At 45.4% G+C, this 23,459-nt stretch overlaps 1 protein-coding gene across 1 annotated transcript in view; it reads left to right on the forward strand.

Annotated features, from left to right (window-relative positions):
• The window catches only part of Tbc1d8 (TBC1 domain family member 8), a 110,723-nt gene that overhangs the window by 58,936 nt on the left and 28,328 nt on the right, over nucleotides 1–23,459 (forward strand). The window contains 5 exon segments of the mRNA XM_027386791.2: nucleotides 11,301–11,325; nucleotides 11,327–11,398; nucleotides 11,705–11,711; nucleotides 18,077–18,305; nucleotides 20,250–20,490. Coding sequence (XP_027242592.1) covers nucleotides 11,301–11,325; nucleotides 11,327–11,398; nucleotides 11,705–11,711; nucleotides 18,077–18,305; nucleotides 20,250–20,490 — 574 coding nt within the window.

The raw sequence follows: 23,459 nt of genomic DNA on the forward strand, positions 1-23,459 counted from the left end.
TTGCCACAGTAATAGAACTTCTTGAAGACACCAGGACACAGGTTGTCTGGGGCACATTGTGAGTCTCCTCGTTAAACAGGTGGAACTCAGAAGTTAACGATTCTTAAGAAAATGTTTTGCTAGGCTTGGTGGCACAAACCTGTAATCTCAGCTCTTCAGGAATTGAAGCAGGCATGTTCAGGGCCTTTCTGGGCAATGTAAGAAGAGCCCTGCCTCAACATATAAAGTCAGAAACTCTCACTGGGCCACAGACTCCTTCAAAAAGATGGAGGAGTGGAAATAGGGAAGAGGGTCAATAATTGTTGGGAAGGAGAAAAGGCGCAAACTGAAAAAGGGCTGGGCATATAACTCAGCATGTAACCCTTGCCTAGCATGCATGAGGCTGTAGGTGCACTGGCTAAGCTAGAAAAAAAAAAGCTGGAGAACACTGGCAGCAGAGTTTGTTATCATAACCTTTTCTTTTGGTGGGAGCAGGGAAGCTAACATGCTTCCTGCTAAGCATGCTAAGCCAGCATCGCACCACTGAGCCGCATTCCCACCAGGGCTCTGTTTATAAGGGTGTACTTCAGGGGCACTACTTTTAGTGACCACCACTGATCCTTCAGATCTGTCATTGTTCCAAGCTGAAACATCACCCAAGTCAGACAATCACTTCTGCTCATCTCAGCATATACCTCTGGCCACCACCATTCTATGGTCATCTCTGAATTTGACTCAAATCTCATTGGTGGAATCATGCACGATTTATCCTTTTGTTACTGGCTTGTCATGTCTTCTTGGTTCGTTCAGTTCTTCACATGTCAGAATTTCGTTTTTAAGCTGGATGACAATCTCATGTATGGCAGCTCTGTTTTTGCCCTTAGACATTAACAGTTGGCACATGAGTGGGATAAGGACACAAGGCATGGAATGGGAATGAGGAGGGCAGATTATCAGGTGGAGAGGAACAGGTTATAGCAATGCATCTCAACCTTCCTAACGCTGTGGCCCTTTAACACAGTTCCTCATGTTACGGTGACCCCCAATCATAAAATTACCTTTTGTTGCAACTGTTATGAATCATAGTGCAAGCATCTGATATGTGACCCCTCAAAGGGGTTGCAATCCACAGCTTGAGAACCGCTGAGTTAAAAGTCCTGGACCTTGCTGAATGGATCCCTGTGATGTGGGAAACCTCCCGGTGAGTGTCTGGTGATCTCAGTCTTGTCTTGCACTTGACAAGTCTAAGCCATCCGTGCCATGCTGTCCTCTGTGCTGGCTGTTCTTATCCCCACGTGGCATATCCTGGTCATTTTTAGGGGTCCTCAGTGCTGCTGCAGTGCTGCCATGCACATCTTATTCATCCCCATGGCTTTAGACACTGGGTGGATTGTTTGTTATACACATTTGATTTCTAGGAAGCATGTGTGCCTGCACACACACACACACACACACACACACACACACACACACACACACACACACATACACACACAAGAATAGGAAAGAGCTGCAGAGCTCTGAGTTATCTGGTTAGAATCATTTTTCAAGAATCAAGTTGCTTATGCAATAAGTTGACTCCTTTTATTGTCAACTGCGGGCCTGTCTTTCCTAGTTCCTGGAAAAAGGCATCCTAGAGTCAGTGACAGGTGGCTGCAGCGCTCTTCTCAGGGACATCTTAGGCCTTGTACAGAAGGACTTTCAACAATTCCCTGTCTTCCCAGACCTTAATTTAGACTTGTACTGGCCTGTGGAGTTCATAGGTGAAAAGTGAAGAGTCTCCCGACTTGCTTGCTCCGTGGGGTTGAATGGCGTGAAGGAGAAGCAGGCAGGGTCAGGAGCACCCTCTCCATGGGCGTGCACAATAGGCAGGTAGGGTCTGGATGCACAGCTGGGAGATTTGAAGCATGCTCTCTGAGAGAGGGTGTGTGTGTGTGTGCACTGAGCCTTAATGTCTGCAGGCTCCATACCTGCAGATTCAGCCAACATGGAACAAACCAACAAACTACAAATAGCAAAACAACAGCGGCAAAACCCTTATATCTCCACTAGACACAGACAGACTTCTTGGTGTTCCATGAACAAATATGCTAAAGAGAATTCTGTATCATTTGCTTTGTATCAAGCAGTTTAAGGGATCTAGAGATGACAAGGTATTTGGGAAGAGTGTTGTAAGTAACCTGCAAATACTAAACCATCTTAGATAAGGAACTTGAGTAGCCCTGGACTCTGGTGTCTTTTGGGAGACTGTGGATCCAGCCCCACCCTCCAGATACAGAGGAACTGCTGTAGTTTGAAGAAGACTTAGTGGTTTAGATTTGGAAAATGTAAACAGGCATCTTTTTGAAAACTTCCAAGATCACTAAAGGAAAAGTATAAAATATTTGCTAATCGAAACATGGTGTATGTTTTTAAAAGTTAGGAGCCATAGATCTAATCCTCTCCATTAAGCCCCTTTATTTTCCCTCAGCAGCACGCTAGAGACAGCACACCCTACTCTGGAGGGGAAAGATGCAGAGTGCAGGAAGCCGGCCACTTGCCAGGGTCACGCCAGGCGCCGGGGTGCTAGTGGGCAGCTTAGCTGCAGGCTCTGACAGAATGTACTTTCAGGGTGTTCTTTCTGACGCACACTCTCTTATCCGTGCCCTTGATGGTGGCTGGTGTTTTGCCTTCTTGTGTTCTGCCTCACTGTTTGCTTTGTCTTTGTGGAGTGGATTTTATTAAGGGGAGGAAATGTTCCCGGGTGGACCAGATTAGTGTCTTCCTGAACTTTATGCCAAGGTGGCAAATGACGTGCCAGCTTGTTCTCTCTGAGCAGAGGACTCACAGGGTGCTTCAAGGAACATCTGGGAGGCAGCCCAGTGGGAGGAAAGTGTGAACTTTCTGGGTTTATGCTCCCTCCTTCCGAGGTCAGGGTTGTTACACTTGTTTTCAGTAGTTCAGCATTTCCTTGGAACACCACCAGCTGGAATTTTCCACATGGGGCTCACCTTTAGAAGTGGAAGAAGGGTGCCAATTAATGTTTGTTCCTTTGTCATGGAGAATCTGCCATTAGGCTGTTAGTGTGTTGTGTGTGTGTGTGTGTGTGTGTGTGTGTGTGTGTGTGTGTGTGTGTGTGTGTGTGTGTGTTTAAGTAATCTTGCTTATGTACACCATTTCCTTGAAAGAATGTATTCTTCCTTTTGTGATGTGTGTTGCTGGTGGGTGTTTTAAAAGCAAGTGAATGCTAAAATCAACTTTTAGATCTAGTATGTTTTGAGGCCAAAATCGAGGTTTTAAAAAAATCTCTCTGGAGTTGGATGTGTTGGTACATGCCTGTAGTCCCAGCTACTCAAGAGACCGAGACAGGAGAATTATTTGATTCCATGAATTTGAGACCTGCCTGGACCATATAAGGAGAACAAAGAAACAAATAAGCAAATTAAAAACTGAATCCTAAAATCAAAGGTTACCTGGCTTCCAGGTGGATCAACTTGTCAACAGAGATCACCTAAAGGGGTGCTGGAAGATATCCCAGTTAACTCTCTTTTTTTTGATAGATGAAGAGGTGCTGAGATCCAAAGGTCACAGAAAGATAACCCTGGTAACTGTTAAGTAACGCTTAGTGATCAGAAAGGGGCGTCATGGGTGTTGTGTGCTGTCTGAGGGTTCTTTCTCTTTTTACTAGACTCCCGGGGGTGGGGGAGTGGGAGGGTGTGAGTTCTCCTGCTCTCTCTCTCTCTCTCTCTCTCTCTCTTTCTTTCTCTCTTTCTCTCTCTCTGTGTGTGTGTGTGTCCTGTTAGTGTCAGTGATGTCCAAACAGCCCAGCTGAGTGACTGTTTCTCTGGCTTCTCTGCCATGTGGGTCTCAGCATATGGGTTGACCCCCTTGGGGGTCAACGGACCCTTTCACATGGGCCACCTAAGACCACCAGAAAACACAAATGTTTATATTACTATTCATAACAGCAAAACTACAGCTATGAAGTAGAAAAAATAATTTTTTTTAAAGATTTATTTATTATGTATACAATGTTCTGTCTGCATGTATCCCTGCAGGTCAGAAGAGGGCACCAGATCTCATAATGGATGGTTGTGAGCCACCATGTGGTTGCTGGGAATTGAACTCAGGACCTGTGGAACAGCAGCCAGTGCTCTTAACCTCTGAGCCATCTCTCCAGCCCGAAGAAAATAATTTTATGGTTGGGGGATCACTACAACATGAGGACTATATTAAAGGCTGTGGCATTAGGAAGGTTGAAGATGACTTATCTAGTATATATGTGAATCACTTGGCAATGACAATGATTTTGTTTTTAAAAAACTACAGGCTGCCAGGTGGTGGTGGCAGCACACGTCTTTAATCCCAGCACTTGGGAGGCAGAGGTAGGTGGATCTCTGTGAGTTTGGGACCACTCTGGCCTACAGAGTGAGTTCCAAGACAGCCAGGGCTACAGTGGCCTAATCTTCCAATTTCATGTAAACTGGAGAATAAAAAGTTTTGGGTTAGTCTCCCAAATTTGAGAGGAATTGTACTTAGTAGGTCTGCATGTGTGCATGTGTGTTTGTCCTTGGGCATGCATTGTCTGCATATCTTCCTCTTGGTTGTGGTAGGTTGGCGAGATTCCATAACTTTCCTTGAGTGTTTTAGGTATATTTAGCTATACTTTCAACTCACCTACCCCTTTTTCCCTACAATTTTTTCTTTCATCCAGCATATCTATCCTTTAAATGACTGTGTTTCCTGTTTAGTTGTCAGCAAGCCTTGAGACCTATCTTTCTCTACCTTTTGAACGTCTGGACTTCATTGTCTGCCGTCTGTCATCTCTGCCGCCTCTGTCTCTCTTTCTACTGATAGGTCTGTAACTTGCTTGCTGCCAGTTTGCCGAACCTCATCTATCCCTGCTTCTGTGATGAGCGTCTGGGGTAATTCAATGATGGAGTCATTTTTTTGAGTTAGAAATTAATTATCTTTGACTTTTGGTGCCTGAGTTTGACTTTGTCCAATTTCACATATTGTGAATATTTGAAAAAGATCATTTTTTTGTGTATATGAGTGCTTTGCTTGCATATGTGCCTGCATGACAGAAGAGGACATCAGATTCCATTATAGATGGTTGTGAGCCGCTGTGTGGGTGCTGGGAATTACACCTGTACCCTCTGGAAGAACAGCCAGTGTTCTTGATCACCGAGCCATCTTGGTAGCCCCTGTTGTAAGTATTTTTTAACGATTTATTTCTTCTGAGGGAAAAGGATAAGAAAATTATATCCATAGATATTTTTAACACAGAAAAATTCAGCATATCTAATGATGTTCCTGTGAGGATACTTGCTTTAGACTCACAGGTTAGGTCTGGTAGGGTCTGCTTTCAGAATGTGGGTTTTCCAAAAATAAATGTTTTTCTTCTGGTCCGACAGTGACCTCCTATTTGTTATTTGTTAGGATTTTAAAATTTTTTGGACATTTTCTAAAAATTTTTTGAGACACATCACATATAGCCCTATGTAGCTGACATGGTTAGCTTCTTCTGCCTCCTTCACATAACCCAGAGTCACTTAGGAAGAGGGAAGCTCGGCTCAGCTAAGCCTCCATCAGACTAGCTGCCTGTGGGCATGTGTGTAAGAAATTTTCTTAATTGCTAATTGATATAAAAGGGTCTAGCACCCGGGCATTGGTGGCGCACGCCTTTAATCCCAGCACTAGGGAGGCAGAGGCAGGCGGATCTCTGTGAGTTTGAGACCAGCCTTGTCTACAAGAGCTAGTTCTAGGACAGCCTCCAAATCCACAGAAAAACCCTATCTAGAAAAACCAAACCAAACCAAACCAAAACAAAACAAACAAAACAACAACAACAACAACAAAAGGACCTAGCCCAGTGTGAGTGGTACCACCCTTAGGCAGGTGGGCCTGGGAGGTCTAAGAAAGGTAACAGTCAGAGGAAGAAAGCCAGTAGGCAGTTTCTGCTTCAGTTCCCTGCCTGGAGTTCCTGTCTTAGCTGCCCTTAATGACGGACTGTAACCTGTAAGTTAAATAAGCCCTTTTTTTCCCCAATATTGGCTTTGGTCAATGTTGTATCACAGCAACAGAAACCAAACTAGAACAGTAGCCAAGGCTGACCTTCAATTTCTGACCCTCGTGCTTCTGCCTCCCAAGTGCTGGCACTATGGGTGCGCAGCACCGTGTTTGGTGCAGGAGGCTGAACCCAGGGCCCCGAGCATGCTAGGCAGGCAGCGCCCACTATATTTCTAGCCCTTTACTTCATTCGTAATGTGTTCTAGGAACGCTTTGTGCCTGTGTCATTCTTCATTAAAATGAGTGGTGAGTGACAGGAGAGTGCAGCCCCTTGCCTGCCACACCTTTTCTAGCCCCTCTGTAGGCTACATGCCTTTCAACAGTAGAGGGTTAGTGACTAGAGAAATGTTTTGCTAGTCGATAGAACAGATCTGAACTATGAACACAGTACCCATTTCACAGTACATTGGGAGTCAGGAGGCTGGGAAAGACACAGAAGCCAGTTGAGTGTTCATTAAGTAGAAAGAAATGGTTACTTAAAAAAAAAAAACAAACAAAAAACAAAGCTTAGACCCAGTTACTCACAGTTGTGTTGGAGCAGAAGCTGTAGGTATAGACAATGAGATGCTTGTTTTATTTCCTGACGATACCCCAGAGGAAAGCCAGAATAGCTGTCCTCGGCTGCTCTGAGCTTCCATCCGCTGTGATGTCACAAGCGTGGCTTTCAACAGTAGATGTTTAATGTATGCTGAATAGAGAAACGCTTTGCTAGTTCATAGGAACAGATCCGAACTGTGAACACATGGTTCATAGTTAGCTTTTTTTCTTTACTTTTTTTTTACTTCTTGTCTGGAAAATGATAATAATATCCACCTTATGACATTTAAAGATGTAGCATGCCTAAGTGCCTAAACTGTGCCGGGCATTCAAGAATGGCCTCAGCCAGCCACCTCTGCTGGTTCCCATGTAGACTTGGTTGTACCTGAGTTGTCACTGCTTTGTTTTCTGGCCATTGTTTAGGTTTCTAGTACTGAATCTCTACATCTTATTTTTACAATGGACTTTTAATTTTCTTAGAAAAACGGAGGAGTCTTCTTCTGCTGAATGAGAGAGTGGTAAAAATTTTGCTGGTCAGCGTTTGTTACAGTTCACGTTTACTCGTTTAGTCTATTACAGCTGCTGTAACAAACTCCCACAGACTTAACCAGGGCCTTAAACAATAGAATTTTGTTTTCTTTCAGTTCCAGGGACTGAAAGTCCATGGTGATGGTAAAACTGAGCTATTCCCAATAAGGCCTTTCTCCTTGGCTTGTAGCTGACATCTTCTTGCTGTGGCCTCCTGTGGCCTTTCCTTGTCACAGGGACATCTTTGGTGTCCTATGATATGATGCCAGTCCTGTTGGGTTGGGGACCCACCCTATGCCCTCATTAACTTAATTGCTCCTGGAAAGCTGTTTCTTGAAATACAGCCTTGGCACATGGACATCTGCATATGAATTTGGGGAGACACTTTCAGGCATTGATGGCAGGTCTCTATTGTTTTGGAAGGATACAGCAGGAAGGATGAAATATTTCCCCAGCATTCAATAATTATGCCAGATATATCCAAACCATGGTCTGTGGGCTGCATATGACCATGATATATAGGAATGTGGTCCACACAAAATCATAAACATAAAACATTTTGAGATTTTTTTGTGACTTTCTGTTGATAACTCAATTACACTTAAAAAAAAATTATTGGGGCTGGAGAGATGGTTCAGTGGAGGAACCTGTTCTTGCAGAGGACCCTGGTTCAATTCCCAGCACCCATATGGCAGCTCACAACTGTCTTATAAACTCCAGTTCCAGGGGACCTGACACCCTCACACAGATAAACATGCAGGCAATACACTAATGCACATAAAATAAAAATAAATTGCTTAAAAATATATTTATATATTTGTATTTGTATAGGTGCACTCATGTTCCAGTGTGTGTGTGGAAGTCGGGGTTCCCTCCTTCCACCACATGGGTACCAGGGATTAAACTAAGGTTAAGCTTGGCAGAAAGCTCCTGTACCTACTAAGCCATCTTGTTGGCCGCTCATTACATAGAGTGTGAACTTGGTAAATGAGAAGCTCAGTGTTGCATAGGTTGGATGTGCCCATGCTTCCTTTTACCTTCTGACCTCTATAATAGATGGAAAACTTTCTTATTTTATCTTCTATAGCTTTCTCAAAAGTATTAGTGCATTGCAGTGCCTTCCTTTCTTTTTTTTCTTGCATGGTTCTAATTGTTTTCTTTTTTAATTTAAATTTCTTTAATTACTACTCATATTTACGTATCCACCTCCCCCATTCCCCCGTTCCCATCCTCCCATGTTCCCAACCAAAACCCAAACCCCTCCCCAGGGATAGTGAGGCCCCCGACCAGGGACCTCAAAGTCCCATATCGTTTGGGGGAGGGCCTAGGCCCTCCTTGCTGTAACTGGGCTGCAATAGTATTCCTCCATAGGGAATGGGCTCCCAAAGTCAATTGTGCTCTAGGAATAAAGACTGGCTTCACTGTTAGAGATCCCATAGACTGCCTTGGTCTTCTAGCTGGCACCCACATTTAGAGGGCTTGGTTTTGTCCAATCCTGTTTCCCCAGCTTTGGAGAGATGGCTCAGCATCAGTAGAGCAGGTACACTCTTCTGTGGGTTTCTAGCCCCGTCTTGGCTCCTTTGCCATCCCTCCTCCCTCTCCACAACTGAATTCCAGTACTATGGTTCAGTGCTTAGCTGTGGAGCTGTACATGTCTGTTTCTGCTTTAAAACAGCAACAGGATGAAGGCTCTCCTTCTCTCCCTGCTCCCGGGCTCCCATTTTGGTCAGGTGTTCTTGTCCCCATCCCCTTCTTCAGGGGACCAATCTTCTCTTGGGGTCCTCCTTGTTTTCTAGCTCCTCTGGCAGTGTGGATTGTAGACTAGTATCCTTTGCTTATGTCTAAAAATGGTCCCAATGACAATCTCATGCTGGAGAGGATGTGGAGAAAGCAGGAACTCTCCTCCATTGCTGGTGGGGGTGCAAACTTGTACAACCACATTGGAAATCAGTATGACGGTTTCTCAGGAAAATGGGAATCAGTCTACCTGAGATCCAGCAATGTATACCCAAAGAATGCACACCATCAATAACCTGGAGATTTCTGACACCATGCAAGGAAATTTCACGGAATCTTGAAATTTGCAGGCAAATGGATGGAACTAGAATCAACCATCCTGAATGAGGTAACCTAATCACAAAAGATAAACATGGTATGTAGTGCCTTTCAAACCAAATGTGTTCTGAAGACAGAAGTATTTATGTGTGCATATAACTCACAACTAATTCCCAATTCAGTGGCTTCTCTTACTGGGAGGTGTACAGTCCATTTTGAATTATGGTTTCTCTGTCTGGTTTCTTTGAGCTAGGAATCCTTGAGAAACCACTTTAGCAGTTAGGCTCAGATCCATGCTTGTGACAGGAGCTGAGGTGACTTTTCCTGTCTGTGGTGTCCTGTAGCCCATCCTGAGGCTCTCTGCAGAGGAAATTCAGTTCGGAACGTTTCCCTAGCCATTTGGCAACTTTGTAGGAAGGACCCTGAGTGGTCATGAGCTATAGGTGCAGGAACCAACCAGAACCTGCCTTGAATGAAGCACTCCACTCGCAACCAGCAGATGCAGCTCAGCCACACTGTGGCCCAGAGAAAACTTTACTAATTTTAGGACACTGGTATGCTCCTTATTATGAGATCAGATATGTAGAGAAGTGCTCTGAAAGAGGAAAAGTTGGGCTTTTTGTCCTCCTCAACTGCCCCCTCACCCCTCCACAGGGTTTCTCTGTGCAGCCTGGCTGTCCTGGAACTTGTTTTCCACGGGCCCTCGAACTCAGTCCTGATGCCTCTCAAGCCCTCTGGCACTTTATGCCACCACATCTGATCCTTAAGTCATTTTAAAAAATCGGGACTAAGTGTGTTTGGATTCTTTTGGCTGTGAATACCACAGACTAATAGTGTGGGGATGTCAGATCACTTGGTCTAGGTTACAGACAGTTGTACCATCCTGTAGGTGCTGGGAATTGAACCCTTTTTCTAGAAGAACACTATGCTCTTGAACACTGAGCCATCTCTCTAGCTCCTGTCTCAACTCTCAATTACACAGTGATATATTGGGGTTGGAAGTTGATTATGTATTCGTGTTACACTAAATTGTCAGTTCAAGCTGTTTGTTAGTAGTTAAATCTTAGCTCCTGGGAGCTCTGATAACATGATATGAAAACCTGTAACCCTGTATCCCAGAAGCTGGAGAGATGGCTCAGCAGCTGAGAGCATTTACTGATCTTGTAAATGACCTGAATTTGGTCCCCAGCACCTATTGGCAGCTTACAGATGCCTGTAACTTCAGTTTTAGGGGATCAGACACCCTCTTCTGGGCTCCTGGTCAACCGCACTCAGTGTACACACAATCCAATCTTTAAAACAAACAAATGAAACATCTTCTGGATCCCTACATCTGGGAAGATGCATGAAGAAGATTTCAGGGAGAACCTGAAGCTGAATGCAGACAGACAGCTCTTAGCACACAATAGACCCAAGGACCGTAAGGTGGTATAAAGAGGCTCCCTTTTGTGGGAGGATCCCAGTGCTCTGCAAGTATAGTTTGCTTTTCATTTGATATGTGACCTAGGACAAATATTTGAGCTTTCCATTTCCCTTTTCTGTCATGAATACAGCTCAGCAGCTCTCTTCTCTCCTCTTGCCTGTTCCTCCCACTGTTTTGTTTTTACGAATGAGGAAGTACTTCTGAAAAAAAAAAATAGCAGAATACTGAAGGCTGATAAAGATGGTTCCACATGGGTTTCTTCTTTTGTTCGCTGGTTGGTTTTCAGATTCTTCGTAAAGACCTGCCCTCTCCAGCTCTGTGCTGTCATGGGCTGTGGGAGAACCAGCTTTGTAAAGTGACTCCTGCTCTCCACACAAGGTGCCCTTCTGGTTACTGACACACAGCTGCAGTCAGGGGCACAGAGGGGACATGACATGCAGGTCAGAAGCACAAATCTGAGCCATGTGCCGTGGTGTGCAAAGCCAGCTGAGGGGCCAAATGGGTGCTCGGTGTCCCAAGTTCAGAAGTAGCCTAAGGTCAGGATGGAGGGAAAATGAACTGAGACGGACGGGCTGGTGGACTTGTGTAGATGATGGAGGGATGTGGGAACCCAGAAGGGCTAGGGGGTTCTGGACATCCCAGGAACCCGGGGCTGTAAGGGAGGAAAGCAGAAAACAAGGAAACCTCTCGTCTCAGGGCTAACTCTTTGGTAAGCCCCATAATCCAGGTGCAACGTTGGAGGAGATCAACCAGCCACTGGCTGGAGCAGAAGCTGCACACCTTGTCAGTCTTTGACAACAAAGACGAAGCTTTGTCAAAGGGAAGGTGAAGTGAAGGTCAACCCTGCTTCTTGGCATGTCATATTACATACTAAAAGTTCGATTTGCTGGGAGTCCACCATTTTAAAAATTGGCCCTAGCCTGGTTTCCTGTCTGTTTACTTAGGAAAGCAGAGCTAGCATTGCTGTGTAATGGTTATTTGACTGAGCTTTTGTTTGCACATGGCATGTCTGTTTAGTGGGGTGAGAGTGGGAGCTTAAAGCCGGGGAAGGAAATCCAGAGAAGCATTTGCTGTTGCCAGACACAGCTAACATACTGTGGGCAAGGAGAGGCCCTGAGTTTTCATACTTAGGGTAAAGGTGCCACTTCAAATGTTGTATTAGTAAATAGTTCAGAGGGAGTCTTTATTTACTTACTTGCTATTTATTTATTTATTTATTGGATAGGGTTTCTCTGTGTTTGTGTTGTAACAGACTGGCCTTGAACTTTGAGAACTGCCCTTGAGTTCCTGAAGACTTAATAGAAAGACAGAAGTAAGTGGGAGGCAGAGCTTGCCAACTGCCCACTTTGTTCAAAGCATTCCACAGTAGGTATACCAGGCAGTGGTGGCACACACCTTTAATGCCAGCACTCGGGAGGCATTTCCAGGTGGATGTCAAGGCCAGATTGAGCTACAGGCATGTACTGTGCAGTCTAAAAGAGAAACCTTTAATCCCAGCACTAGGGAGGTGGAGACAGTGTGATTGGCTGGGCCGAAAGAGAGATAGATGGTGGGAGGGAGACAGGAGCTCATTGCCTTCAGTTGGGCATTCAGTCTTTGGATTCATACTCTTAGCTTCACTTGTGCAGGTGGCATCATGTCTGTTTAGTGGGGCCTGGAGCTTTCCTCTACTAATAGTGGCTGCTTTTTTTCAACGCTTTAATTCTGGAATTAAAGCCGGGGAAGATCCAGAGAAGCTATTTGACACCACATGTTGAGTATCATCTTACATTGGGTCTTGTTATTTCAGGATGGCTAACTGTCAGGTAACAGAAGAGCAGCTGGGCAAGGAGAGGCCATCTCAGCAAAGACACACCTTTCCCATCTTTCTGCAGATCCCAGCTTGCTGTAGCGTTTGGCACTTGGTTCTGTAGTTTCTCTGGATGAAACTTCAAATGTTTCCCAATAGTGTCAGAGGGAGAAAAACTTTCTTGGTACTTGCTAGTTATGAATTTATCTATTGGTGACTGGAGACAGGGTTTCTCTGTGAGTATAAGGGCTGAGAAGAGAAAAGGCTGACAACAGATGCAGACTAACAGAACTGCTGATGCTTTGCCCTCCTGAGAATTTTATAAAGGCATGCACCACCACTGCTCTGCTGGGAGCTTAATTTCTATATGCACTGTTCTGATGGAATTCTGTTTTCAGTTGATATATGTGCTTTGTCACAAGGACATCTCTAACACAGTGGTTTCAAAGGCTGCTCCTGCCGGTCGAGCTCTCTGCTAAGGCACAATCCACATCAGACCAAATCAAAGTTTAGCAGCAGCCCACTGTTTAACTTGGGATACAACCTCACAGGGTGACCTTTGAGCCTGTGGCCAGTGAGGCTGGGAGCGGGGGGGGGGAAGCTGTGCAAATCAACATCTCTGTCACTTCTGGGGGAGCTCAGTTACCAAAGCCTGGCAAAATGGTCTTGAGCACATCTAAGGGGTGATCTTTGGCAGCTGGCCTTTCTGTGGAGTGGGATTAGTCCCAGCAGAGCTTATCAGGAGGAGACTCTGGTTTGGGGTGGGACTGTTCTACAGCAGAACTTCTGACCTTTGATGTATATTCACAATGCCAGAGTTGGGGTGAAGCTTCATGTTGTAGAAAGTCCAACTGGTTTGATGGTGGTCTTTCCGAGACCATGCAACACAGAGATCAACCATTCACTAACAGTAGCAAAATTACAGTTGTCAGTAGCAACAAAGACGACATTTTATGTCAAAACATGAGGTACTGGATTTAAAGGGCCACAGCTAGTTAGGGTTGAGAACCACTGCATCTCTTGAAGCACACCACTTGACCATTTTTTTTTTTTTGTCAGATAACTTCCAGTAAAAGTTCGAGGGCTTATTGATGAAAGAGAACAAAGTATACCCACTTCTGTAAAAATTGGCCCTTTATGGTTTCTCACAGAAGTGTGCGATTTGCTATCATAGAAAGCATGAAGCTATTTTGTCAGGTTTTTTATTTATGTATTTACTTTTTATTATTAAGCCCGTAAGTGTGTAGCCCTGAGGCTTTTGCCTTTATTACTCCTGACTAAGTTTTGTTTGCAGCAGGTGGCATCCCATGTCTGTAGTGGGCCTGGGCTTTCCTCTTAAGAAAGTGGTGTTATTTTTCAACGCTTTGAACCCCTAAGTCACCGGGGAGGAATATCAGCAAAAGCAATGAAGTTTTTTATTTCAGTTGTTTAACCCCACTAGCTTGGGCCTTTCATCCATCCACCATGGCGGATGGCTGGGGAAAGACCCCGAGAAACCACCGGACAGAGCTCTTATAGGGCAGCGTAAGAGGCGTGTCTAGGGGTACACATAGGCTCAGGATTGGTGTGCCTCCAATTGGAGGACTTGCCCTGTGTTGATTGGTCAACTGGTTGTTATGGCCCATAGGCCCTCCCAGGGTAGTTGCTGTGCTCTGCACGTCACTGCTGTGCACTTGTCCATAAAGCACACCCAGAGCCATAAAGCAGAGCACCACCAGCTAACTTGTGATTGGTTCCTTGCCATGAGGCAGGCATCTGACCTCTAGTGACCAAGGCAAGGTCAGGCAAGCATGTGTTAGATTGTCATGGCTGCCGAAACGGGGAGCTGGTCCCTTCAAGTGCACTTCAAATTTGGCTCAAATATTGTGGTAGTGGTCTTAGTCTTGCCCAGTGGGGTGGGGTTAACACTTTTCCAGTTGTCTTCCTGTTCCCAGCATAGGGCCTGCTCTAATTGGATGGATGGGAAGTGGGTACCCTGGTGGGGGTTATGGGAGAAGAGCAGGGAAGAGGACTGGCTCCGTGGGATAAGGCCAAAGAAGTGTGTAGAGACAAAGGTCAGAGGCAGGGGCTTGCCACTGAGGACACACACCCCAGTAACCACTAGGAAAGAAGTAGTTCCCACTTGCAACATAACTGTATCCCAGTATTGAACCTTAATAAAGTGTAAAGGACCCCTTTAAAAGACAGACCCCTGTCCACTCACACTCTCTTCTCCCACCTACGCCCTCTTCTGCCTTCCTCTCTCTCTTCTCTCTTACTTTCTGCTCTGCTCTGTTCTGTTCTTCCATTTCTCCCCCTCCCCCACATAAACTTTGTTTAATGTACTCTCCATGGTTCATGTTCCATAGAGCACGCCTTTAATTTAAGCAGAAATCTAACAGACCTAACTTTGGGATAAGCACTCTTTGTTTGGAAATTTCAGGATCAGCTTATTCCCTGCTCTCCTACTGCCCAGGCAGCATCCTTCCTCCCCAGTGCCAGCAGCAGCAGCAGCCTTCCTCCTGAGCCCTGAGGTGATGTGCTGAGGGTCTCTGGTCCAGGTGAGTCCCAAGCCTAACCAGCTGTATTCACTCCTCCATCAGATGATGGGAGAAAGACAAAGCACCATGCCCTCCTCCTCCTCTCACAGAGCCTGCTCCAAACAGGGGCCTCAGTCTCAGTGGAATGACCAAGGTGACTAACAGGTAATCAGATACTCAGCAACCTTGGCCTTTGCCCCTAAAGGTCACCATTGGAAAGCTGTCATCTGGGAAGGGAAGTGAAAATGGATCAAGGAAAGAGCTTGCGGGGCATTCCAGCTTGTCTGGCTCTGAGTTGGGGAGACTGTTTTCCTAAACTTTAAAATCTGCCTCTAGGCTGGTTGCCAAGGAGCCTGAGTCATTACCTGTTTACACCCACAGGCCGGGTCTCCATGACAAAAGCTACTGATGGGAACAACCCCAAGGGCAGACAACAGAGCCTTTCACTTTGAGAGAAAGTCCCTTCCCAGGTGATTGGCAGGTGGGGAAGCAGCTAGAGACCAGAACACTGCACAGGTCATGGGGTCCAGCACTGGGCACAGGTGGGCTCTTGGGCTCTCAGCTGCTGGCCATGTCAAGAGTGCTTTCTTCCCTTTTCTCCCTAGTGGTGCCCTGGTTAGAATGTGGGTGGAGCAAGCAGGAGGACTCTCACTGAATCCTAGACATGAATGTACACAGTCAAATTTGATACTTCTAAAACAGCTTGCTTTCTCCATCTTACACAGTCCGGGATCCCAGCCAGAAGGGCATCATCCAGTGTCTTTCTACCTTAATTTACCTCTTCAAGATAATCCCCCACAGGCATGCTCAGAGGCTGTTTCCTCAGAGACTCTAGATTCTGTCCAGTTGACAACACTAATGTGCACCCGGGGAGGCTGGCCAGCACGCACGCGCCACACACACACATCCACACACAACCATCACCACACAACACACACACACACACCACACACACACACACACACACGCACACGGCTGGCTACAAGCTGGACTCCTATGAAAAGGAGTGGCTACAACCCACAGGCTTGCAGGTGTATACACATGAACAGCAACAAGAGCAATGACCCACACACCCAAAACATGGTTTTTTTCAGGGCTCTGTCATCATTTTTAAGAGCTCTTTATAAGCTAACCTAAAAGGACTCCAACACCAAACTCCTTCAGAGATACAGAGAAGCAGGGCTCCCACAGGCTGTTTCTTTTCAAACTGAATCTCCTGAGATGGCTGTAAAACCTGAAGGGAAAGGGTGGTATGCAAACACCTGAGACTGGGCATCAGCAAACCAAACAACAAAGCAGGGTGGTGGTGGCACATGCCTTTAATCCCAGCACTTGGGAAGCAGAAACAGGCGGATCTCTGTGAGTTGGAGACCAGCCTGGTCTACAGAGTGAGTTCCAGGACAGCCTCTAAAGCAATACAGAGAAACCCTGTCTCAAAAAACAAAAACAAAAAAAAGAAAGAAGGAAGGAAGGAAGGAAGGAAGGAAGGAAGGAAGGAAGGAAGGAAGGAAGAAGGAAGGAAGGAAGGAAACCAAAGAACAGAGTTCTGAGGGGCCGTCACAAGAGAGAGAGAGGTACAGCCCGTCTCACAAGGAAACTCTCCAATTAACAGAGATAACTCAAATCATGTGAAATTTCTTGGAATTTCACCCAAAATAGCATTAGTTTTTGTGCCTTACTCCTAATAATCAGTCTGAAATGGATGCACACAGCACGAAGGGATGGAAATCTTCCTGAACACACTGCCATTTGTGGAACACATTACCAACATGCTCAGGGGTGCATGTGTGAGAAATAACGAATCTTCATTTTCTTTAAAGACTTCCTGTCACCAAACAACAGACTGGAAACTTTTGAAGGCACGTAATACAGGCCGAGTATTGTCTCTGTAAAATGAGTAAAACATAAAGTATCTGAAATTTGTGGGTTTTTTTTTAAAGGGATATTTGCATAGATCTTATGGATTGTGCATCCCTAACCTGAGAATCCAAAACTCAACACGCTCTAACACTAGATTTCAGAGCTTTCAGATTCTTTTCGGGTCACGTGTGAGAACTCTTCATAGCTGCTTACCTGCAGAGATCAGGAAGAAAGATGTTTTGTTTTTTATTTAGGATAGGGTTTCTCTGTGTTGCTCTGCTGGCCAAGTACTTGCTATGTGGACCGCACTGCACTTAAACACACAGAGAATGATTTCCCTCTACCTCCTGGGATTAAAGTGCTGGGATTAAAGACATGCATATTCCACCACACCCATCTTTTTAAAAAGTATCTCTTCATTTCCTTATATATTGTATACATAGTTTTGTCTGCATTTATATCAGTTCACTATGTGTGTGCCTGGTGCCCTCAGAGGCCAGAAAGGGGCATCAGATCCCTTGGGACTGATACTGATGTTACAGACGGTTGTGAACCACTATGCAGATGCTGGACATTGAACCCTGGTCCTCTGACAGAGCAGCCAGTGTTCTTAACCACTGAACCATCTCTCTAGCCCAAGGAAGATACTTTAATTGAAGAGCTTATCAGTGAGCACCCAGGACAGGGAATGAGAGTTTTATAGCCACAAACTTTTGACTTTTTAAAGGGACACGTCTTACATGCTATATCACGGGTGTACATTCAGATTCTTTGCACTGTCCATGTCTTCACACCTGAAGGCAAATGGGGATACTTAAGACCCGAGGGAAGCTTGATTTTCCATTCTCCCTCAGCAGAATGTATGAAGGTACTGAAATGCATTAGTTGCTAGGTTAATGTCAATATTTGTTCAATTTGCATAAAATGTTTTTACTACATTTATTTGTGTGCCAGTATACCCATGCCACAGTGTGTGTAGAGGTCAGAGGATGACTCGTGGGAGTCAGTTCTCTCTTTCCATCATGTGGGTACTGGGGATGAAGCCCAAATCCTCAGGCTTGGCTGCAAGCACCTGTACCCCCTGAACCATCTCGATGGCCCTAAACCAACATTTTTTTTTTTAATGTGACAAGGAAGACATTCAGGTATTAATGTTGAACTCCAAAATTCAAGAACAAGATTTGGTTTTTACATCCTTTGGTCAGTTTGTCCTCTGTTGCTGTAACAAACATGCAAGGAAATCTATTGCCCATCTTTCTTTCCTGTTTCCTGTCCTCTATCCGTTCTGTTTAAGTCTTGCCTGGCTGACCAGGTAAGTGTCTTTCTGTGCCCCAGGCTCTGATCGCTGAAGAGACCAGCAGCAGGCTGGCAGAGCAGGAAGAGGAGCCCGAGAAGTTCCGAGAAGCACTGGTGAAGTTTGAGGCCAGGTTCAACTTCCCCGAGGCGGAGAAGCTGGTCACCTACTACTCTTGCTGCTGCTGGAAGGGCAGGGTGCCCCGCCAGGGCTGGCTCTACCTCAGCATCAACCACCTCTGCTTCTACTCCTTCTTCCTGGGCAAGGAACGTAAGTGTGGCCAAGCCAAGAGCCTTTGGTCCTGATATATTCACAGATATAGTCAACCCGGGGATGCTTAGCAACCGCTGCTGAGAGAAGCTGTAAACGGGAGTATTTCCACAGCATGCTTGATTCGTTTCCCCATGATGCTTGCAGACAACTGTGCTTAATTATATAGGCTTCTTCTACAAAGGGGCTGGATTTAGCAAGGGCATGTTCCTTTTACTCCCTTAAACATTTCTGTGAAACTCAAATAGCTACTGTCAGGTTTTAGTACCGTAGCTGCTTTGAAAATGCAGTATCTTAGTTAATGACTGAATACAAGAGGAAATAGTCTCAAAGTTTTTTTTTTTTTATTTTTATTTTCTGTCTATGGGTGTTTAGCTCGAGTGCATATCTGTGCACTGTGTGAGTGTGTTTGTGTATGTGTGTTTACCTGTATGTCTGTGTATCTGCATGTGCGTATCTGCATGTGCGTATCTGCGTGTGTGTGTGTGTGTGTGTGTGTGTGTGTGTGTGTAGACAGCTGAGCAGCAGCATCCATTTTCTTCTGCTTCCTGACTGTGGATGCAATATGCCCAGCTGCCCCAGGCTCCACCACCATGACCTCCTCCCACCATGGATTGTACCTCGGGACTCTGAGCCCAAATAAACACTCTCTCTTCAACTGTTCTTGGCAGGGTGTCCTATCACAGCAACAGGTAAAGCGACAAATCTGATATATAGTATTTTTTCCTTTTCTGCCTTTGTCTTTCAAAGGAAGCAGGCACAAGGGGGGCCCCTCTTGAGCATCTTTGTGAGCGTCCTGTGCCTGGTGTGCCATTCTCCACTCGGCTGTTTTAGTGATGTTTGAGCACCCTTTGCACACCATTCCCTCCCTTTGCACTCTGTTCCCTCCCTTGCAGCATGCACTAGCCTGACTATAGGCATTCTTAGTGTTTTTTGTTTGTTTGGTTTTTTGTTTTTGTTTTTTTTTTTTTTTTTTTTTTTTTTGGTCTGAAATTCTTGCCAAATTGAATATTCTTCCTTTCCCCATATTTACCCTGTTTTTAAATGCCTGTTCATCCTTAAAAGCCCAATTTTGATTTTGTCCCCTCCAGGAAGCCTTCCCTCCATATAATTTCTATGTGCTAATGTTTTTGTGCTGGTTCCTTCAAATTAGTTTGTTTACTGTTTGTCTGTCTTCCTTATTTGAGCAAGCTGCTTCAGTAAAAGATATATTAATGATTATTCACTACTGATAGAAACAGGGGGCAGGATTTATTTGACTTACACTCCCTGAGGATTCACACTTATAGAGAACATTGAGGCACTGAGAATGTGTGTCAGGGGAGCTTCCCCTTTCACTGTGGACAGGAAGGGGTCAGGGACAAGATGCTCCCAAAGATCCACCTCCCCCAAAATAGCACCATCAGCAAGGACCCCAGACCCCCACATGTGAACCTTTTAAGTACATTTCAGGGGTCCTGAGTTCAATTCCCAGCAACCACATGGTGGCTCACAACCATCTACAATTCAATCTGGTGCCCTATTCTGGCACGTAGGCAGAACACTGTACATGGAATAAATAAATAAATAAATAAATAAATAAATAAATAAATAGGTAGAAATGTTTTTAGCTACTCGATTCAAAGAGAAATAATTTTCAGATGTTTATTAATGATCTAAGTATTCTTGGGAAATTCATGGTTAACTCAGCATTTCAGAACCATGTTCCCTGGATGTTTGCGGTCCTTGGGGCAGCGCAATAGCCAACAACTTGGGAAGTTTCACATAAATCTGTGAGAAACCGCTGGAATGAGGCTGAGTTCTGTGCTGCTAGACAGGTCCCCCTGCCCTAGCTCAAAAGCTGTTTGTATTTTTGCTGAAGGAGAGCTTTGAGCATCCTCTGCTGCTCAATTCAGGTTGTCTCCCACTCAACGATCAATGCATGTTTGTCCTTTTCTCTTACAGTGAAACTTGTGATCCCTTGGGTTGACATCCAGAAGTTGGAGCGAACGTCCAATGTCTTTCTCACGGACACCATCCGGATCACCACACAGAATAAGGAGCGAGACTTCTCCACGTTTCTGAACATGGATGAGGTCTTTAAGATTATGGAGCAGCTGGCAGATGTGACACTCCGGAGGCTGCTGGACAACGAGGTCTTTGATTTGGATCCTGACCTGCAGGAGCCTAGCCAGATCACCAAGAGGTAGGGCTCCAGCTCCCAGGTGTCCCTCAGCTGTTCAGGGGACCTGTGCTTGTGTTCACCCTTCATATACCTGTGCTTTTGATAACCTTAGGGACGTGGTTTTCCTCCATCTGCCTAGGTCATTGGTTCCAGGATCTCTGTGGACGTCTAGTCCCCAGCTGTTCAAGGCCCTTGTGTAAAATACTGTAGTACTTGCACCCGGCTTGTGCACTGCCCAGATATACTGTGCAGCATCTCTAGAGGATTTGTCACACCTCACACAGTGTCAATGCCATGTCAATAATTGCCATACTACACTGTTGAGGGAAGACCACTAAGAAAAAAATGTACGGATTTGGTAGAGAGAGGACTTTTTCTGAATATTTGGTTGATGGATGGTTGAACCCAAGGATACTGAGTGTATGGACACTGATGTACCAGATGTAGGCTTTGTGGGCCACGGCTGGGTAAGTGTGCTACCAGGTACAAAGGTGACCTCCGAGAAACAAGAGCCCATGGTGTACTACCTGGTTAGGAGTTCTTTATGTGGTGTGGAGTCGCTTGTTTAAATTTGGATGCTGCCAGACATCCAGATCCTTTTGGTAGTAGATTACATGTAACGAACTGTAAGTGCTCAAAGCACACTCATATCCCATCTAGTTGCTATCACTGTTCACTGACAAACGCCCTCTGTCTGCTGGTTACCAACTGCCTGGCCACCCACTCCCGCTCTTCTCTGGGAAGCTGACCAGGCCCATTATTAAAGAGGAGTCCTTGGCATTTGTGCTTTTACAGTTGACTTATTTCACTTAATATCCTCAAGGTTCAGCCATGGTGTCCCCCCACCCCCACCCCGTGTGTGTGTGTGTGTGTGTGTGTGTGTGTGTGTGTGTGTGTGTGTGTAAATGTGGAGGTCAGAGGACAACTTGGGGTGTGCTAGTCTTCAGTAATACCATCCACCTTTCTGTTTTGACAGGCTCACTCCCTGCCCTCGAGCTCATCAAGTTGTCTAGGCTGGCTTGCCAGGGAGCCTCAGGGAGCCACCTGTCTCTGTCTCCCTAGCAGTGGGACGACAAGGGCATGCCCACTGTGCTTAGAATCTACATAAGATTCTAAGGATCAATGTCAGGTCACCATGCTTTCAAACTAAGCTCTTTACTGACTGAACCCTCCCCCAGCCTCCCAGAGTTTATTTAAGGACTAAATAATACTCCAAATGATATTCTGCTGTACAGCCATACAGACTTCCGCAGCCTCCCGGAGTTCACTTAAGGACTAAGCAATACTCTGCTGTATGTATACCCTGCCCACACTACACAGTTTGTTTATCCTCTCGCCTGTTGGTGCACCCTTGGCTGCTTCATTTTTCTGGCTGTTGTGTTCTGTGTTTCCACGACACACAGAAATGTAATTGTAGAAGCCTATAGTAATTATAGTTAACAGAATCTTAAGAACCACTAAACCACTAATCCAGGCTGGTCTTGAGTTCCTCGTGTAGCCTAGGACGACCCTGAATTTCCTCTACCTCCTGAGTGCTGGGGTTGCAGGTGTATGCAATCAGGGCTCTGTGCATTGCTAGGTAAGCTCTCCACCAGCTGGGCCATGCCCACCTCTTTTGGTTTGTTTAGTTCTCTGTTTTAATAGTCCTAGCCATCTTCTTTTCAGTTGAAGACACAGAAGCTGTGCTTTTTCCTGAGAGGGAGCTTGGTACTGAAGTGCCAGAGATTCCCAGGCATGGTTGTGTGCTGCATCTCAGGGTTTTTTGTCTTTGATATGTGGCTTGGATGACTGTAGGGTAAACACACGTGACCCGAAAAGAATCTGAAAGCTCTGAAATCTAGTGTTAGAGCGTGTTGAGTTTTGGATTCTCAGGTTAGGGATGCACAATCCATAAGATCTATGCAAATATCCCTTTAAAAAAAAACCCACAAATTTCAGATACTTTATGTTTTACTCATTTTACAGAGACAATACTCGGCCTGTATTACGTGCCTTCAAAAGTTTCCAGTCTGTTGTTTGGTGACAGGAAGTCTTTAAAGAAAATGAAGATTCGTTATTTCTCACACATGCACCCCTGAGCATGTTGGTAATGTGTTCCACAAATGGCAGTGTGTTCAGGAAGATTTCCATCCCTTCGTGCTGTGTGCATCCATTTCAGACTGATTATTAGGAGTAAGGCACAAAAACTAATGCTATTTTGGGTGAAATTCCAAGAAATTTCACATGATTTGAGTTATCTCTGTTAATTGGAGAGTTTCCTTGTGAGACGGGCTGTACCTCTCTCTCTCTTGTGACGGCCCCTCAGAACTCTGTTCTTTGGTTTCCTTCCTTCCTTCCTTCTTCCTTCCTTCCTTCCTTCCTTCCTTCCTTCCTTCCTTCCTTCCTTCCTTCTTTCTTTTTTTTGTTTTTGTTTTTTGAGACAGGGTTTCTCTGTATTGCTTTAGAGGCTGTCCTGGAACTCACTCTGTAGACCAGGCTGGTCTCCAACTCACAGAGATCCGCCTGTTTCTGCTTCCCAAGTGCTGGGATTAAAGGCATGTGCCACCACCACCCTGCTTTGTTGTTTGGTTTGCTGATGCCCAGTCTCAGGTGTTTGCATACCACCCTTTCCCTTCAGGTTTTACAGCCATCTCAGGAGATTCAGTTTGAAAAGAAACAGCCTGTGGGAGCCCTGCTTCTCTGTATCTCTGAAGGAGTTTGGTGTTGGAGTCCTTTTAGGTTAGCTTATAAAGAGCTCTTAAAAATGATGACAGAGCCCTGAAAAAAACCATGTTTTGGGTGTGTGGGTCATTGCTCTTGTTGCTGTTCATGTGTATACACCTGCAAGCCTGTGGGTTGTAGCCACTCCTTTTCATAGGAGTCCAGCTTGTAGCCAGCCGTGTGCGTGTGTGTGTGTGTGTGTGTGTGTGTGTGTTGTTGTGTGTGTGTGTGTGTGTTGTGTGTGTGTGTGTGCGCGTGCGTGCTGGCCAGCCTCCCCGGGTGCACATTAG

The sequence above is a fragment of the Cricetulus griseus genome (assembly GCF_003668045.3).
Source record: "Cricetulus griseus strain 17A/GY chromosome 1 unlocalized genomic scaffold, alternate assembly CriGri-PICRH-1.0 chr1_1, whole genome shotgun sequence".
NCBI lineage: Eukaryota > Metazoa > Chordata > Mammalia > Rodentia > Cricetidae > Cricetulus > Cricetulus griseus.